The sequence below is a fragment of the Bos grunniens genome, chromosome 16, assembly GCF_055505025.1.
Source record: "Bos grunniens cultivar Pamir isolate PY7600 chromosome 16, Bosgru_T2T1.0, whole genome shotgun sequence".
Taxonomy (NCBI): domain Eukaryota; kingdom Metazoa; phylum Chordata; class Mammalia; order Artiodactyla; family Bovidae; genus Bos; species Bos grunniens.
The window spans coordinates 57507428-57523262 of NC_141180.1; the positions used below are offsets into that span (position 1 = coordinate 57507428).

The window sequence follows — 15835 nt, forward strand, 5'->3', positions numbered from 1 at the left end:
CTAAATTTTAAAAATATAAGCAACAGTATTTGGGTCAAAGAGTCTTAGCTCGAAACTGTAATAATATTGCAATAATCTTACAATCACTTCCTGATCTCTAACTTCTAGCTTCTTTTTCTAAAACACACTCTTACTCCTCACTCCTACTTAAAAGTTTAAACTCCTTAGCCTGGTATTCAAGGCTGACTTCAGTTTGCCCCAGTCAAGCTTTCTCGGGTGTTTACCTCTCTGCTCCCCTCACACACACCCCGAAGCCCCATTACAGTCCTATACGTGCTATGTTTTTGCCACTCTGGCTCCTCAGCTTCTAATACCACTACTTGCTAAGTACTCTCCCCCATTTCCTGCCCAATTCTCAAGGCCCTTCTCAAATGCCATATCCTCTACAAAGGAAGCAAACAAACTATTTTGGGTTCAAAGCAAATCCTTTAGTTCTTTCTGAGGCATGTTGCCAGAAGGTGTCAGATTTTCCCTGAAGTCGTGACACAAGAACATTTCAAAGTGAAAAGGAACCTTCACACCAAGGATACTCAGAACTACCCAACATGCAGTGAAAGGTAATTTAAAACAAAACACTGGGATCGACAATTTAAAAAAAAACTAAAATATATATATTCATAAAACACCACGTACAGCATACTAATAATGTAGTCAATGAAAAGCACAACCTTTTTACAATGTTGAATCCCAAGGCAGGGCACATTCCCCTCGCTGTCTCCTGAATTCTCCATTACTTGCTGCCTCCATGCCCTCAAAATCCTCACTGGATCCTCAACTGATAAAATGTGAAAATACTTCCCAAAATGTAGTCAAACTCTTTGTTCATATTACAGAATAACTTAGTAAAAAAAATCTGAAACAAAATTACTTCCAAAAAAATGAAAATTCAGGATATATTCCCAAAAGAAATAATTAATATTCCCTTTTCCACATCTCTTAATAACAGTAACAATCCTGAAAGCCACCCTAATTTGCCAGAAGATAAATCAGCTAGGTTATTACCACAATAAGAGCGGGGACCATGTCAGTCTTGTCTATTGCCTCAGAAAAAGGGTCTAGTGTATGACCAGCAAAAAAAAAAACCTTTTTATTGTATAAGCTCTTCTATTCTGAATTGTTTACTAGGTTCACGTATTATCTTTCCAAATTAAAAAGAAAATTAAGCAAAAAAAGAAGAAATAACTAGTGCATTCAACTATATTATAGTTCCTTAAATTTTAAATTATCTGTACAATTACCTAACACCATTTCTACTGAGAGAAAAAGCAGACTCAGAAAGACTGACACTGATTCCTAAATCAAAATTACATACTGGGCCACTCAATCTGCTCACTTTGGGTTCCTGACACCTTACTCCAACACAGTGCTAGGCACACAGTCAGGAATAATGAATTCTCAAAGAAAAAAAGTCAATGCCTTTAATTCTGAGTTATCAATACTGAAAATAATCCAGTATTTGTTAAAACTTCACCCATCTGAAAGGATCTTTTTGAAATTTATATTTTACTTCCCTAAAAAAGATAGTTATTTTAGACTATTTTATTTAACATATATCAAGAGTTTTCCATAGTCCACTATTTTTCCATTTTTGAAGAAAATACAACTCACTTTAAAGTGCTGAAAAATTTTGAAAGAGTTCTACCTGTTGATCAAGACTTCATCTTTTGTCTTATGATGAAACACAGGAATTGGAACACCCCAAACTCTTTGCCTTGATATGCACCAGTATGGCCGCCTGTCCATCATTTCAACCATGGCATTCAATGCTGATCCAGGAATAAATTTCACTTTTTTCAACAATTCCTGCAATTGATTCACAAATCAAGTTCAGTGAGAGAAAGCAGAACAAATTTTCTAGAACTCCCATTCTTTATCATGATACAGTTCCTTATTTTGGAAGTTTATAGGCATTTACATGCCCCCTCTCCCTGCCAAAGAGAAACTAATCTCAAAAAAACCATAGATTTCAGAGCAAACAAGGCGATATTAAAACAGGGCCACAAAGGATCTAATAAATAACATCAAGAGCAGACTCCACCTTTGAAGAAGTGACAAGCGATTTTATACTAATTTCTAAACACTGCTAGATCAAAATTGGTAATAACAGGTTTAATAGAAGTACTACACGTTATTAAACTTCAGTTAAACTCAATTCAAACTTGATTTCCAGGTTTCTTTTTTAAATGTTTAAGAAATAAGCTCCTATCTTAGGTTGACAAGGATACTGAAATACAACCTAATTTTATGTAGTACGGTTTAGTTAAGGAATAATTATTATTTTTTAAGGTGGTAATAACAGCATGAAAGTTATGTTTTAATTTTAAATGTCAGATATATATGATGAAATATTTATGGAAAACATAATACCTAAAAGTTGCTTTAAAATAATCCAATGGGTAGGAAGTGTAGATAATGAGTAGGGATGTAGCTAAAAATAAAATTGGCAAAAAGTTGATTATTGTTGAAGTTGGGTGATGGAAACATGGCAGTATATTATTTTCTCTATTTCTGCAAAGATTAACTAAAAATTTTCCATAAGGAAGTTAAGAAAACAAACTTGTCTTCAGCGTACTGCATCAGCATCAGATTTGGATGTTCTGCAACAAAAATCTATGCAGAGCTGAAAGTCACAAACTACATTTACAGGTAAGAAAAACAGGCTTTATAGAGAAATGTAAAAAAAACAGAACAAAGCAAAGAAACAGTCCATAGCACAGCTCTCCAATCTACATGAATGTAGAAAGTATTAACTGCCTCCATAGCTTTGGCAAGGGCCCCAAACTGCCAGGCCAACAAATGAACCAACTAATAACAGTACTGCTATATGCAAGCTGTAAAGCAAAGTATCTGTACACTCAGCATGGTCAACAAATATATATTTGAAAAACAAAAGCAAAATATGGTATTTGAGTTCTTTCATTTAATAGAATCAAGTTATTCATGAGATACACACACACACACACACACAGATACATCTATGTATTGAATGAAAGAGCTTTAATTAATTTAAATTAATATTTAAAATGCCAGCTATAAAGTAATTGTTAGCTCAAAGTAATAGCTTTTCAAATGAATTGTGAATTCAATTCAACCCTTCAAGCAAAGGGTTTTAAAAGAATTTTGGTAAATGCCTATTATGTGCCAGACACTGTTCTGGGAACTCTTATTCACGTATCTCATGAGGTAGGCATTATTATCACCTTTATACAGATGAGGAAACTGAGGTTCTGAGAGTTTAAACAATTTGCTGAACTCAGGTCGTAATTTTATGCTACTTTCACACTGGGCAGGAAATTAGAGCAAACTAATTAACCTTTTTAAGCATGAGTTTCCACATATGTCATGACGGAATGGAGAAACCCAAGGTCCCTCCAGATCTAAAATTCCACAATTTTATGAAACCAATTAATAATAGCCTTAATTCCTTCTACCCTCAAAACCCTACCCCAACCTCACAGATAAACCTTTCATCCTGGGGAAGGGATGAATGAGGGAATGATAAACCCAACCCTTACAGCAGGATGCCCTTTATACCTTGGCTGTAGTCTTAATATCCGTGATATTTACAAACCACTGCTTGCTGGCACGAATAACTACTGGTTTCTTAGTTCTCCAATCATAGGGATAGCTGTGTACCAATTTTTCTTCTTTCAACAAATTCTTTGCAGCCTGAAGCATCATTATAACTTAAAAAACAAAAAACAACTTACATTAGACACAATGAAAAAGTACTATGAAAACCCTAATACTCTCTAAACTTCCAGGGAGTACGAAATCTGGGCCAACAGGTGACAGGAAGAGTAGCCATCTACCAGGGAGCAAAGGCATAATCTGGGAATCTCCAGACAAAAAAAGCAGAAACTGTAAAACCTTAAGCAGACTCCAAAGTATGCCATTCCCATGGGCTCTTCTCAAAGACGACAGAACACACCTAGAACTCTACATCTCAAATCCAGAGTCACAGTCTCTCATACTATGAATCTTCAAATGGTCTCCAGGTAATCCAAAGAAACCAGGTATACTGGCTTGAATTTTGTCCCCTAAGTCCTTGCCCCTACGACCTGTGACTGTGACCTTATTTGGAAATAGGGCCTTTGTAGATGCAGTCTTGGAAAAGGCAATGGCACCCCACTCCAGGACTCTTGCCTGGAATATCCCATGGATGGAGGAGCCTGGTAGGCTGCAGTCCATGAGGTCGCACAGCGTTGGACACGACTGAAGTGACTTAGCAGATGCAGTCTGCAACTAAGATGGGGTCACACTGGACCTCCCTGATAGCTCAGTGGGTAAAGAATCTGCCTGTGATGCAGGAGACACAGGAGATGTGAGTTCAATCACTGGGTCAGGAAGATGCCCTGGAGAAGGAAATGGCAACCCACTCCAGTATTCTTGCCTGGAAAACCCTATGGACAGAAGAGCCTGGAGAGCTACAGTCCATGGGGTCACAAAGAGTCCGACACAGCTAAGCAACTAAACCACCCACACTGGATTAGAGTGGGCCCTAATTCCAACGCCTGGTGTCCTTGTAAGAAGAAGAAAGAATACACAGAGAGAGACACACAGAGCAAATGACAGGGGACAATGGAGGCAGACTGGAGTGATACAGCTATAAACCAAGGAAAGCCCAGGATTACCGGAGCCAACAGAAGCTAGGCAGAGGCAAAGAAGGACTTTTTCACAGAGCTTTCAGAGGGAGCAGAGCCTGGCTGACACCTTGACTTCAGACTTCTCGCCTCCAGAACTGTGAGAGAATAAGTTTCTGTTGTTCTAAGCCACCAAACTTATAGTAGTTTGTGACAAGAGCCTAGGAGAATTAATACACCAGATCTAATTGGCCTTAGTCGTGGTGTGGGCAAAGAAAGGTGTTCATAGTGTAGGTCAGTGATATGAGTTACTAGAGGAGTGAGTGAGTGATTCAGTCAACATCCAGCCCCAAGGTTGACTTCATCCTTCCACGAAACTCACACTGCTGATGACTATCTCTGCTGTTCTAAGGTAACACCACTCCCTGCTGACCGCCCTGATGTGATTAAACAAGTAGGGCAATTCAAAGTGAAAGATGAAAAAGTGCCAAACTCCATGTTACACCACGTGGCAAAATAAAATACAATTTCCGCTTTTTGCTTCTGTTGAAAGTGCAAGATTGAGAGAACTGTCAGCAAAGATTACTGCTGGCTGCTTCTCAGAAAATGCATATTTACAATATCAACATAAAAAAGAAAAAGAAAAAAAACACAATATCAACATACACAGGACTCACCTGCATCTGTTCCCTCTTTAAGAACAGCTTTGTTTTGAAGTTCAGGACCTGCAGCATCTGTGAAAACTCCATCTTCATTCACTAAACAATCCTACAAAGAGTCGTTCTGAACAATTAAAATAAAGCATCAAGACTTTCTATCTTATGACAACATCTGGCAAAACAATATATACTGTATAAAACATCTCATTATAGTCTAGTCTTTCACTGTACTGAAATTTAGGTATCACTTCTTAGTCAATCAGAATTTGTGAATTTAAACACTTAAATCACCAAAAAGGCAAACTGTATTACTAAAGCACATACCTAGAATTTAATAATAAAAAGTAACAAGATATACTAAAAACTTCTGTTAACTTACAGATCTGTGGCCATGTATATACACTGTGATGACTTTGAGACTTGTCTTTAACTAAATAGAAAAACTTGCTAAGTAACTCATGTGTAAAATAAATTTTGAGAGGATGGTTTAGTCTGAAAAAAATGGCTCTTTGGAATTATCCAGTATCCCAGGTGGCTCAGTGGTAAAGCATCCACCTGCAAATCCAAGGGACACAGGAGATGCGGGTTTGATCCCTGGGTCAGGGAGGATCCCCTGGAGCAGGAAATGGCAACCCACTTCAGTATTCTTGCCTTCGAAATCCCATGGACAGAGGAGCCTGGTGGGCTACAGTCCCCAGGGTTGCAAAGAGTTGAACATGACTAAGCGACTTAAGCACACATTCACATAAGCAAAACCCACTCACCATTTTTCATGGCTTGAAAGTAATTTGTCTACGTGACTTAGTACTTGGAAAAAAAATGCCCCTATTTACTATGTATTCTTCAATTTCAACTCTGTGCCAATTCTGTGCTGATTCTAGGAAATGATTCTTAGTTAGTATGAGCTAATGAGATTTATTGCACAAAAGCATTTCACAACTTAACTATAAAGACAAAAATTATCATTTATTATCAAAAAGTAAAGATGTTAGGGTTTATCACTTCAATTCTACAAAAGCAATTATTAAAAAGGAAAAAGGAGGAGCAGTACCATGGACAAGTTGTGTTGAGCAGCTACACTGTAATCTTCCATACCATGAGCCGGGGCTGTGTGAACCAGCCCGGTTCCTTTTGTCATGGTCACATGATTGGCAGGTAAAAGAGGAGACTCCCTCTCGGAAATTAAAGGATGAGCACAAGAACCATTTTCCAAGTCCACACCTGTGGGGAAAGAAAAGCACAATTGAGAGTTATTTTATATGGCGATTCTTCTATCTCTTCAAGGAAAGCAATAGATATCAGGCTGAGAGGAGCAAAATCTGAGACAAGGCTGGGCTCAAATTCTGGCTTTCCCTTTTACTTGTTCTGCGACTTTCAGGAATCTATAAACTGTAAGTAATTACAGTTTGTATCTCACAGGTCTGCTGTGAGGATAAACTGGTTGATGCATGTTAAGCATTTTGGGTAACATATCACAATATTTGCTGCACTGTAAATGCTTTAAAGTACTGGTAATTATTAAATTAAATAGATAATCAAATGAACTCAAGAACATTTCTCTAATTTATGTACAGTTATGTGCCTTTTAGAACAGAGGACAAAAAAATTCTAGATCAATGGGTCAACGACCAGCAGGTTCTAATACTATCTCTATGGGAACTCATTGCTGTTGCTTTTCATAATGTTACCCTGAAAAGGTAAGATCTGATAAATAATACCTGACATTTACTGGGTACCCACCGTACACTGGACTCAACATAAACTCTGACCTCACCTTCATAATAGTACAAAACAGCTAACGTTATCTCCAATTTACAAATCAGAAAACAAGAAAATATAGGCAATTTGTCTGAGGTTACATGGCTAACAAATGACTAAATTCAAGTTCAAAGGCAAGTCTGACTCTAATATTGTACATAACTCTAGCTCCCTTTAATAATATACCATACCCATCATCTATGAAGTTTTCTGTCGTCGTTGTTATCACGTAATCACTAAGTCATATCTGACTCTTTATAAACCCATGGACTATAGCCTTCCAGGATCCTCTGTCCATGGGATTTCCCAGGCAAGAATACTGGAGTGGGTTGCCATTTTCTTCTCCAGGGGATCTTCCTGATCCAGGGATTAAACCTGCATCTCCTGCACTGCAGGTGGATTCTTTACCACTGAGGCACCAGGGAAGCCCTCTACACCATTGCTGTTTCCCAACTTTACTGCCTCTTGAGTTGAGCTCCACAAACTAATCTTTCTTTCATACATTCGAAAAATAAACGGTTTCAAGCTTTAAAATGATTCACTGGTTCTACCCATCCACTTACCCAACATACTAAATAGGTCTGTTTATTCTATCTAGTCCTTAGCATTAATAACTGAAGAATGGTCAATGGCCCCCTTATGCCTCAGATATTCCCCACAAATCATTCTTCATCTTTCCAAACTAAATGATATTTAACAACAAAAAAAACTGCCTTTATAAATTTCTCCACTTCTATGATCCTTTTTTCTAGCCATAGAGCAATAAAAACTATACTGCCTACACATATCACCAGAAGAACACAAATCTTTTAACTTTGGACATTTCATAGAAAAGACAGCTCTTTTGCTGATTTCATTTTGCTTAAAACAGCACAATGGGTAAGAGGTGTGAGAAAAACTGACATTTTCTTATAAAATCCTGACAAAATTCCCTTTTCTGAAGAAAATCACAAGCCTTCCTTGCTGTCTCACTTGGATGACTTGGCATTTTATAACCAGGAAATACCTGAATTACTAGGAAAATTACTTTAGGATGCATTCTTTTCCATGCAAATTTTAATGCTGTTAAGAGAGAAAAGGTCAGCACTGATTTTTAGAGAAATCAACTCTTTAGTTTGTGTTTTGATTCCTTTTCTAGAAATCAGATTGACAAGTAACACCAGTCTCTACAACCTTGTGCTGTACTCTTTACGCATTTTTAGTATGGAAACCACAGCTTTGGAGCAAAGTAAACTTTATCTATGAACTTTCCTTCAGCCCCAATACTTAGTGCTTATAATACTTAATACTCTTCCTCACCTCCCAACAAAGATCCCCAGATGATTGAGAAACAATTGACATTTCTTTCTGGAAAGAAAATCTATCCCCCCAAAAATGTTCCATTTCAGCTGTTCAACATTCCTACTACTTTAGTAAATAGAAAGCCAGCTGTTCTTATTCAGCCAGAAATGAAAAGTATACAAATTGCTCTGAAACATGGTGGATCAAAATGGCAATCCATCAGTTCTCTACAAAGTGATAATTTGAAACAGTTAAGCAGTCTAGAAAAAGGATCTTTAAATTTAACCTTATACTTTTACAAACCTTTTGAGCATGCCATTCAACTTCTGTAGCAACATCTAAAATGTCAATGAAGTCTATTACTATCTTCTGCACTTAAAAAAGAGGTGGGCTGTAATTAATAATACTATATTGTATATTTGAAAGCTGCTAAGAGAACAGAACCTCTTAAAAAGCCTCTTGATGAAAGTAAAGAGGAGAGTGAAAAAAGTGGCTTAAAACTCAACATTCAGAAAACTAAGATCATGGCACCTGGTCCCATCACTTCATGGCAAATAGATGGAGAAACAAAGTTAACAGTGATAGACTTTATTTTGGGGGGCTCCAAAATCACTGCAGGTGGTGACTGCAGCCATGAAATGAAAAGGTGCTTGCTCCTTGGAAGAAAAGTTATGACCAACCTAGACAACATATTAGAAAGCAAGAAATTACTTTGCCAACAAGACCCGTCTAGTCAAAGCTATGGTTTTTCCAATAGTCATGTATGGATATGAAAGTTGGACTACAAAGAAAGCTGAGCACCAACGAATTGATGCTTTTGAACTGTGGTGTTGGAGAAGATTCTTGAGAGTCCCTTGGACTGCAAGGAGATCCAACTAGTCCATCCTAAAGAAATCAGTCCTGAATATTCATTGGAAGGGCTGCTGCAAAGCTCAAACTCCAATACTTAGGCCACCTGATGCGAAGAACTGACTCATCTAAAAAGACCCTGATGCTGGGAAAGATTAAAGGCAGGGGAAGGGGACGACAGAAGATGAGATGTTGGATGGCATCACCGACTCGAGTTTGAGTAAACTCTGGGAGTCAGTGATGGACAGGAAAGCCCGGCGTGCTGCAGTCTATGGGGTCGCAAAGAGTCGGACATGACTGAGTGACTGAACTGAAGAGAATAGACCTTAAAAGTTCTCATGACAAGGAAAAAAACTCTGTAACTATGTGTGATGATGATGTTAACTAGATTTATTATGATGATCATCTCACAATGCATACAAATATTAAATCATTATACCAAATGTCTAAATTAATACAATGCTATATATATCAATTTTTTTAAAAAAAGAGGTGAGTGAAGGGTATGGACTTAAGAATATACCAGATCCTCTAACTTACCAAATGTACCAATAAGATACAAATGGTATTAAATACTAAACATTCTGCAGCTTCTTTTATGCCTTTGACATTAAAAACTTTTTGATTTTTGTTAAGATTGTTTAAACCTCTAACTGGCTTATATCTGAACTGATACATTTTGAGGTCTTCTCTATTCAGCTGGACAATCTTTCCATTTTTGGTTTTTCCTGTGGTCATGTATGGATGTGAGAGTTGGACTGTGAAGAAGGCTGAGCGCCGAAGAATTGATGCTTTTGAACTGTGGTGTTGGAGAAGACTTTTGAGAGTCCCTTGGACTGCAAGGAGATCCAACCAGTCCATTCTGAAGGAGATCAGCCCTGGGTGTTCTTTGGAAGGAATGATGCTAAAGCTGAAACTCCAGTACTTTGGCCACCTCATTCGAAGAGCTGAATCATTGGAAAAGACTCTGATGCTGGGAGGGATTGGGGGCAGGAGGAGAAGGGGACGACAGAGGATGAGATGGCTGGATGGCATCACTGACTTGATGGACGTGAGTCTGAGTGAACTCTGGGAGTTGGTGATGGATAGGGAGGCCTGAGTGAACTTTGGGAGTTGGTGATGGATAGGGAGGCCTGGCGTGCTACGATTCATGGGGTTGCAGAGTCGGACATGACTGAGCGACTGAACTGAACTGAACTGAACTGAACTTGTGATCTTTTTTCTTTCATAAGAAACTCAAAGATATACCATCCCTAAAGATCAAAGGTTATTTTAAACTTCCTTAGATTTCCATAGTTATATTTCAAAATCAGCCACTACTTTAGGAGTCCCAAATTATAGCTTACTAAGGATTCTTTTGACAGAAATGCTATCTTGGAAATAACTTTCAGAATTTATTCAGTTTCCTTATTAAAATCATATACCCCAAAATAAATGGGATTTATTTCCTTCCTAGCTCTTTTGATCAAATCAGATAAAAATAGTTTTCAGTAATTTACTTTTGAATAAAAATTTAAAGGAAAATTTGCACATTTTATATTGTATAGAGGACATTTTTCTAATTTTCCACTGGATATTTGTCAAAAAATTTTTTTTCAACTATTGTGACTTTGTCAATGTTCATATTTTCTATGCTCCTATCATGTTTAATGTATATTCTCCTTCAGTTTGATCAATATAAAATATATTCTAGAAAGGCAGAAGCCATATTTGTTTTATTCACAATGAGCAATGTTCAGCAAGGTACTGAACGCAGATCAACCCAGTATTCTAATGACTTTGACTGTCAGAGTATCTGTAAATCCTCACCTGAAAATGTTGAAATAACTTCAAATGTTGTTCCCAAAGTAGAAGCAACAGATGTTACTTTATCTGCACCTAGAATGTACAAGTCTCCAGATGAGGAACACTTCACAACAGCATACCTAAAATAAAATTGAGGAGTAAGCTGCTAACAATGAAAAAGGAAAAACCACAGATAACATTTTAAACGTTTCGAATCACTTCAGAAAAACTAACTAAGATTAAAAAAAGTACTATTTTCAAAGGACTTCATTCCTTACATTTCTGTTTTCTTTTCCAAAGAAGCTGGAAAATAGGGTCTTAAGTGGTATTCTCTAAAGCTTAATAAAATCTATATGAACATAAAAACTAAGTGATAATTCACTAATTTTAAGAGGATAATGAGGATGCAATAAGATCAAAATAATGCTAAAAAATGGAACTGATCCTATTTGTGGACAAAACAAAGATTGCTGTAATATACCTACTTTGATTCTGGCATGTAACAAACAGCTTGATTGGCTGGAATTGTCCAAGGCTGTGTGGTCCAGACTAAAAAACTAACAGGAGATGAACCATCTGTGAAAATAAAATTTCAAATATGCTAGCAAATCAAATGTTTTAATTCCTTAAGTTTAATAAACTCAAACAACAGATAAATCTTACCTAGAAGAGATGCCAACTTAGGAGAAGGTTTCAGGAGAGGGAATTTTACATACACTGAGCGACTGATGTGCTCCGGATTATATTCAAGTTCTGCTTCAGCCAATGCAGTCCTAAGGTTTAAAAACATTAAACATAAATATTTGGAAGTCCCACAAAATTCTCCACTTTAGCTACCCAAAACACATAAATACCTTGATGAAGGAGACCAAAACACAGGTTTGTAAGATCGATAAATCAAGCCCTATAAAAGACAAAGATATATGAAAGCTGGAATTCTGTAACAGGTAATTCAACATACTCAAAGGGAAAAAAAAACTTTATTACCTTATCATACATTTGGTAGAAAATTCTCAACTGCTTGGCCTCGTATCTCCCATCAAAAGTATAGTAGCAATTATTCCAATCTGCCATTATTCCCCAGCGAATAAATGACAATTTCTGTTTCTCAATTGCTGCTTTGGCGAATGATCTAGCTAAAATCAATAAACAAAAAGCCTTTTGAAAATGAGTTAAAATTCTTGAACACAGTTTAGCATGTATATCTCTAAATGAAAGCATCACACACAATTTGAAAATGAGTTAAAATTCTTGAATACAGCTTAGCATGTATCTCTCTAAATGCAGGTATTACACAAAATTTAGACTATAAAAATGTTTAAAAGTAAAGTTATCCTCAAAGTTAAAAGTATTCAGCAGATAACTTACAACAAATTCTAAAATTAACTAAAATTTCAAAATTTTTAAAAATTATAAAAAAATATACAAAAATTATAAAAATTTGTCTCTTCCATTATTCAGAGATCATAAAATGATCTTACATTTAAAAAAAACAAACTGGAAAAGTTACTCTTACTTCATAATTTAAGAAAACGTCAGAGAATAATTATTTCATTACATACACACACACACAATTAATTAGTGTAACCAATCATACTGTTTCACAAGAAGTATGAGATCTTCAAAATCATATCCAATTATACAATAGTTTAACAGATAAGATCAGACGAGTCCTCCTTGACTCACTCTATTGAAGGAAAGGACCGAAAAAGAGACTTCTAAATAAATTTTAATTTAAAATTTACTTTTGGTTTAGGTATAGGTCAACAGGTTCTAGCCAAGAAAGTAAATAAAAACAATAACAAAAATAATAATTTCAAAGTTCTCACAAAAGTCAATTACACAAAATCTGAATCTTCTGTGACACAGTGGTTTCCAACTGATCTCATTATAAGTGAAAAAACAATAGCAAAAAACAAAAAGCAACAAGTGTCTTTGATAAAGTCCTGACTTTTCCAAGGAACTATGGTTTACAAATAACATTTTGAAACAGAAATAGAGATTACTTACCTTTCTCTCTAATTTCCATAGCTGAAAGATTCTGAGCTTTTCCACCAAGTTCTGATAATACTTTGATTTCAATGGGTAACCCATGACAATCCCAGCCTGGAACAAAATGTATTTTGGAACCCCTCATCATATGGTATCGATTGGCTATGTCTTTCAAAATCTGCAAAGATGAAATGATAATCATCATTCATACAAAAAGCATGTGGCCTACAACTTATGTTCTCTTAGTATCATTTTAAAACACTAATAAAATCCAACTTTAAAGGATTTATATAGAATTACCTATTAAATCAACTTATGTTCTACATAAATACAAGCATAACAAATATCTGATTTTTAAAATGTCATTAACTCCCCCAGGAAGAAATCAAATTACAAAAGATTTCAAAGTGAAAAACATTATATCCAAGATTACTAATTTTTTTTAAGTTGGAGTATGCAAATAAGCAATCCACACTACCACTTTAAGAAATAATCTGAACTTCCTAAAAATTAGAGTAAAAAATTATAATTTGCTTTACTCTCATGGAAAAAAATTATTTATGTGAATAATCCAATATTATATATAATATTATGTATATTTAGCTCATAAATATTACAGAATCAAGGCAGAATTTATAATGCCCTTAGAGTATGAAATATTATGCTTAACTCTGTTACTACTAAAACCCTAAATAACACAGTAGATCTCTTAGAAAAGTTCTGTAACTGTTTACTAGCTCATCTTAAGATACTGCTGCTGCTAAGTCGCTTCAGTTGTATCCGACTCTGTGCGACCCCATAGACGGCAGCCCACCAGGCTCCCCGGCCCTGGGATTCTCCAGGCAAGAACACTGGAGTGGGTTGCCATTTCCTTCTCCAATGCATGAAAGTGAAAAGTGAAAGTGAAGTCGATCAATCCTATCCGACTCCTAGCGACCCCATGGACTGCAGCCTACCAGGCCCCTCCATCCATCGGATTTTCCAGGCAAGAGTACTGCAGTGGGTTGCCGGGCAGCAAATTTGAAAAAATATATATACCCACTGAAAAATGGAGGCTCAAAGGCAAAGGACAGACTTGGCTCCAGGCTCAATTCCTTCTTCCCAAAATTAAATAATGCAGTAGTCCAGAAAAATATATCTTCCCTTCCATGTCTCTCAAAAGTAGAAAAGATAATACACATTCCTCTCACAACTTCTATGTAAAACTCCTTTAGACTTCTTACCAAAGGGCAGGGGGCCTTGCAATCTGGGGGTAGTCATATAACAAAAACATTCATCTACTGATACATACTTAAGATTTGTATACTCTTTGTTATGTATATTACTTACATCAATCAATATAAATAACATCCTTTCTATTTATCCCTATTTGAAGTTGTTTTATTTATTTATCTGTCCCTTCCTGGAAAATACAAACTCTTTGAAATCAGAGCTCCCATCTGTCTTCATCTGTAAACTTCCAGCATTTAGAATGGTGACTGCCACTATTCGTAGCTCAGTCGGTAAAGAATCCGCCTGCAATGCAGGAGACCTGGGTTCGATTCCTGGGTCGGGAAGATCTCCTGGAGAAGGAAGTGGCAACCCACTCCAGGATTCTTGCCTGGAGCATCTCATAGACAGAAGACTCTGGCGGGCTACAGTCTACAGGGTCACAAGAATCGAACACGACTAAGCATATACACCCTATTCTACAAGTACTTAACTGAATAAAGGAAAGCATGCACATATGCTCTAGACTGTGATATCTCATACAGTCCTTACTAGCCACCAGCAGTAATAAGCATCAAAACTGGCTAGTCCAAATTGAGATGTAAATATACAATATATACCACTGAGTGAAAAAAGTTAACCCCCCAAAACTGTATGATTACATTTATATAGCATTCTTGAAATGACAAAAATATAGATGTAGAGAACAGTTAAGGAGATGGTGGGAAAAGAGGGAAATAAATATAGCTATAAAAGAGCATCATGAGGGATTCTTGATGGAAATGTTCGGTATCTTGAATGTATCAATGTAACATTCTGGTTATGATATAATACTGCAGTTTTGCAGGATTTTACCACTGGGGAAATTGGGTAAAATGTATACGGAATCCTCTCTATTTTTTTCTTAACGAATGCACTTGAATCTATAATTACTTCAAATATAAACTCTAACTAAAACAAAATTTGAAAGAAATTGCTTTCAAATAGTGTGCACTTAAAAAAAAAAAAAAAAGCACTTCAGTTCTATCCATGAAAAGAAATAAATGCTTTTTTTACCATCTGATGTAATATGCCTAATAATTTGAAAATGAGCTATCAAGCAGCATGATTTGGCCTCCGTGGAAGCAAACAAACTTTATACCAAGGAATGTGCAATATGTGTAACATCTCAAAAGTTTTAGAAGTTTTCAATACAATTAAATGGTCTAATACAATGAAAGAAAGTTAAAGAAAGTGTTGGTCGTTCAGTCGTGTCTGACTCTCAGGGACCCTGTGGACTATAGCCCACCAGGCTCCCCTGTCCATGGGGATTCTCCAGGCAAGAATACTGGAGTGGGTTGCCATGCCCTCCTCCAGGGGATCCTCCCAACCCAGGGATCGAACACAGGTCTCCTGCATTGCAGGCAGACTTTTTACTGTCTGAGCCGCCATGGAAGGTCTAATACAATATGTAATACATATTATAATATAATTCTGCTCTAATAGCAACACTGACTTGTTCAATGACCAGATTTCTGGTGGTGAAAATACAGACAGATGTCCAAGGTCATGTCCTCTCCAAACTTTCCATTAAAGTACACATAAAAATAAAGGACTGAAAAAAATAGTAAATAAATTGTGGTACACTCTCTCAATGGAATGCTTCTCTACAATTATTGACAACTAAAAAGGAATCAACTATTGACATCATAACAGCATGTATGAATATCAAACACTGCA

At 36.4% G+C, this 15835-nt stretch overlaps 1 protein-coding gene across 1 annotated transcript in view; it reads right to left on the minus strand.

The window, feature by feature from the left end:
- IARS2 (isoleucyl-tRNA synthetase 2, mitochondrial) overlaps positions 1-15835 on the minus strand; it is a 44018-nt gene that overhangs the window by 23893 nt on the left and 4290 nt on the right. Inside the window, exons 3-12 of the mRNA XM_086342733.1 lie at positions 12926-13085; positions 11903-12051; positions 11770-11819; positions 11579-11688; positions 11401-11491; positions 10940-11055; positions 6294-6463; positions 5261-5351; positions 3535-3686; positions 1643-1803 (exon numbers count right to left, since the gene is read on the minus strand). Coding sequence (XP_086198859.1) covers positions 1643-1803; positions 3535-3686; positions 5261-5351; positions 6294-6463; positions 10940-11055; positions 11401-11491; positions 11579-11688; positions 11770-11819; positions 11903-12051; positions 12926-13085 — 1250 coding nt within the window. The remainder of the gene's footprint in view (positions 1-1642; positions 1804-3534; positions 3687-5260; positions 5352-6293; positions 6464-10939; positions 11056-11400; positions 11492-11578; positions 11689-11769; positions 11820-11902; positions 12052-12925; positions 13086-15835) is intronic.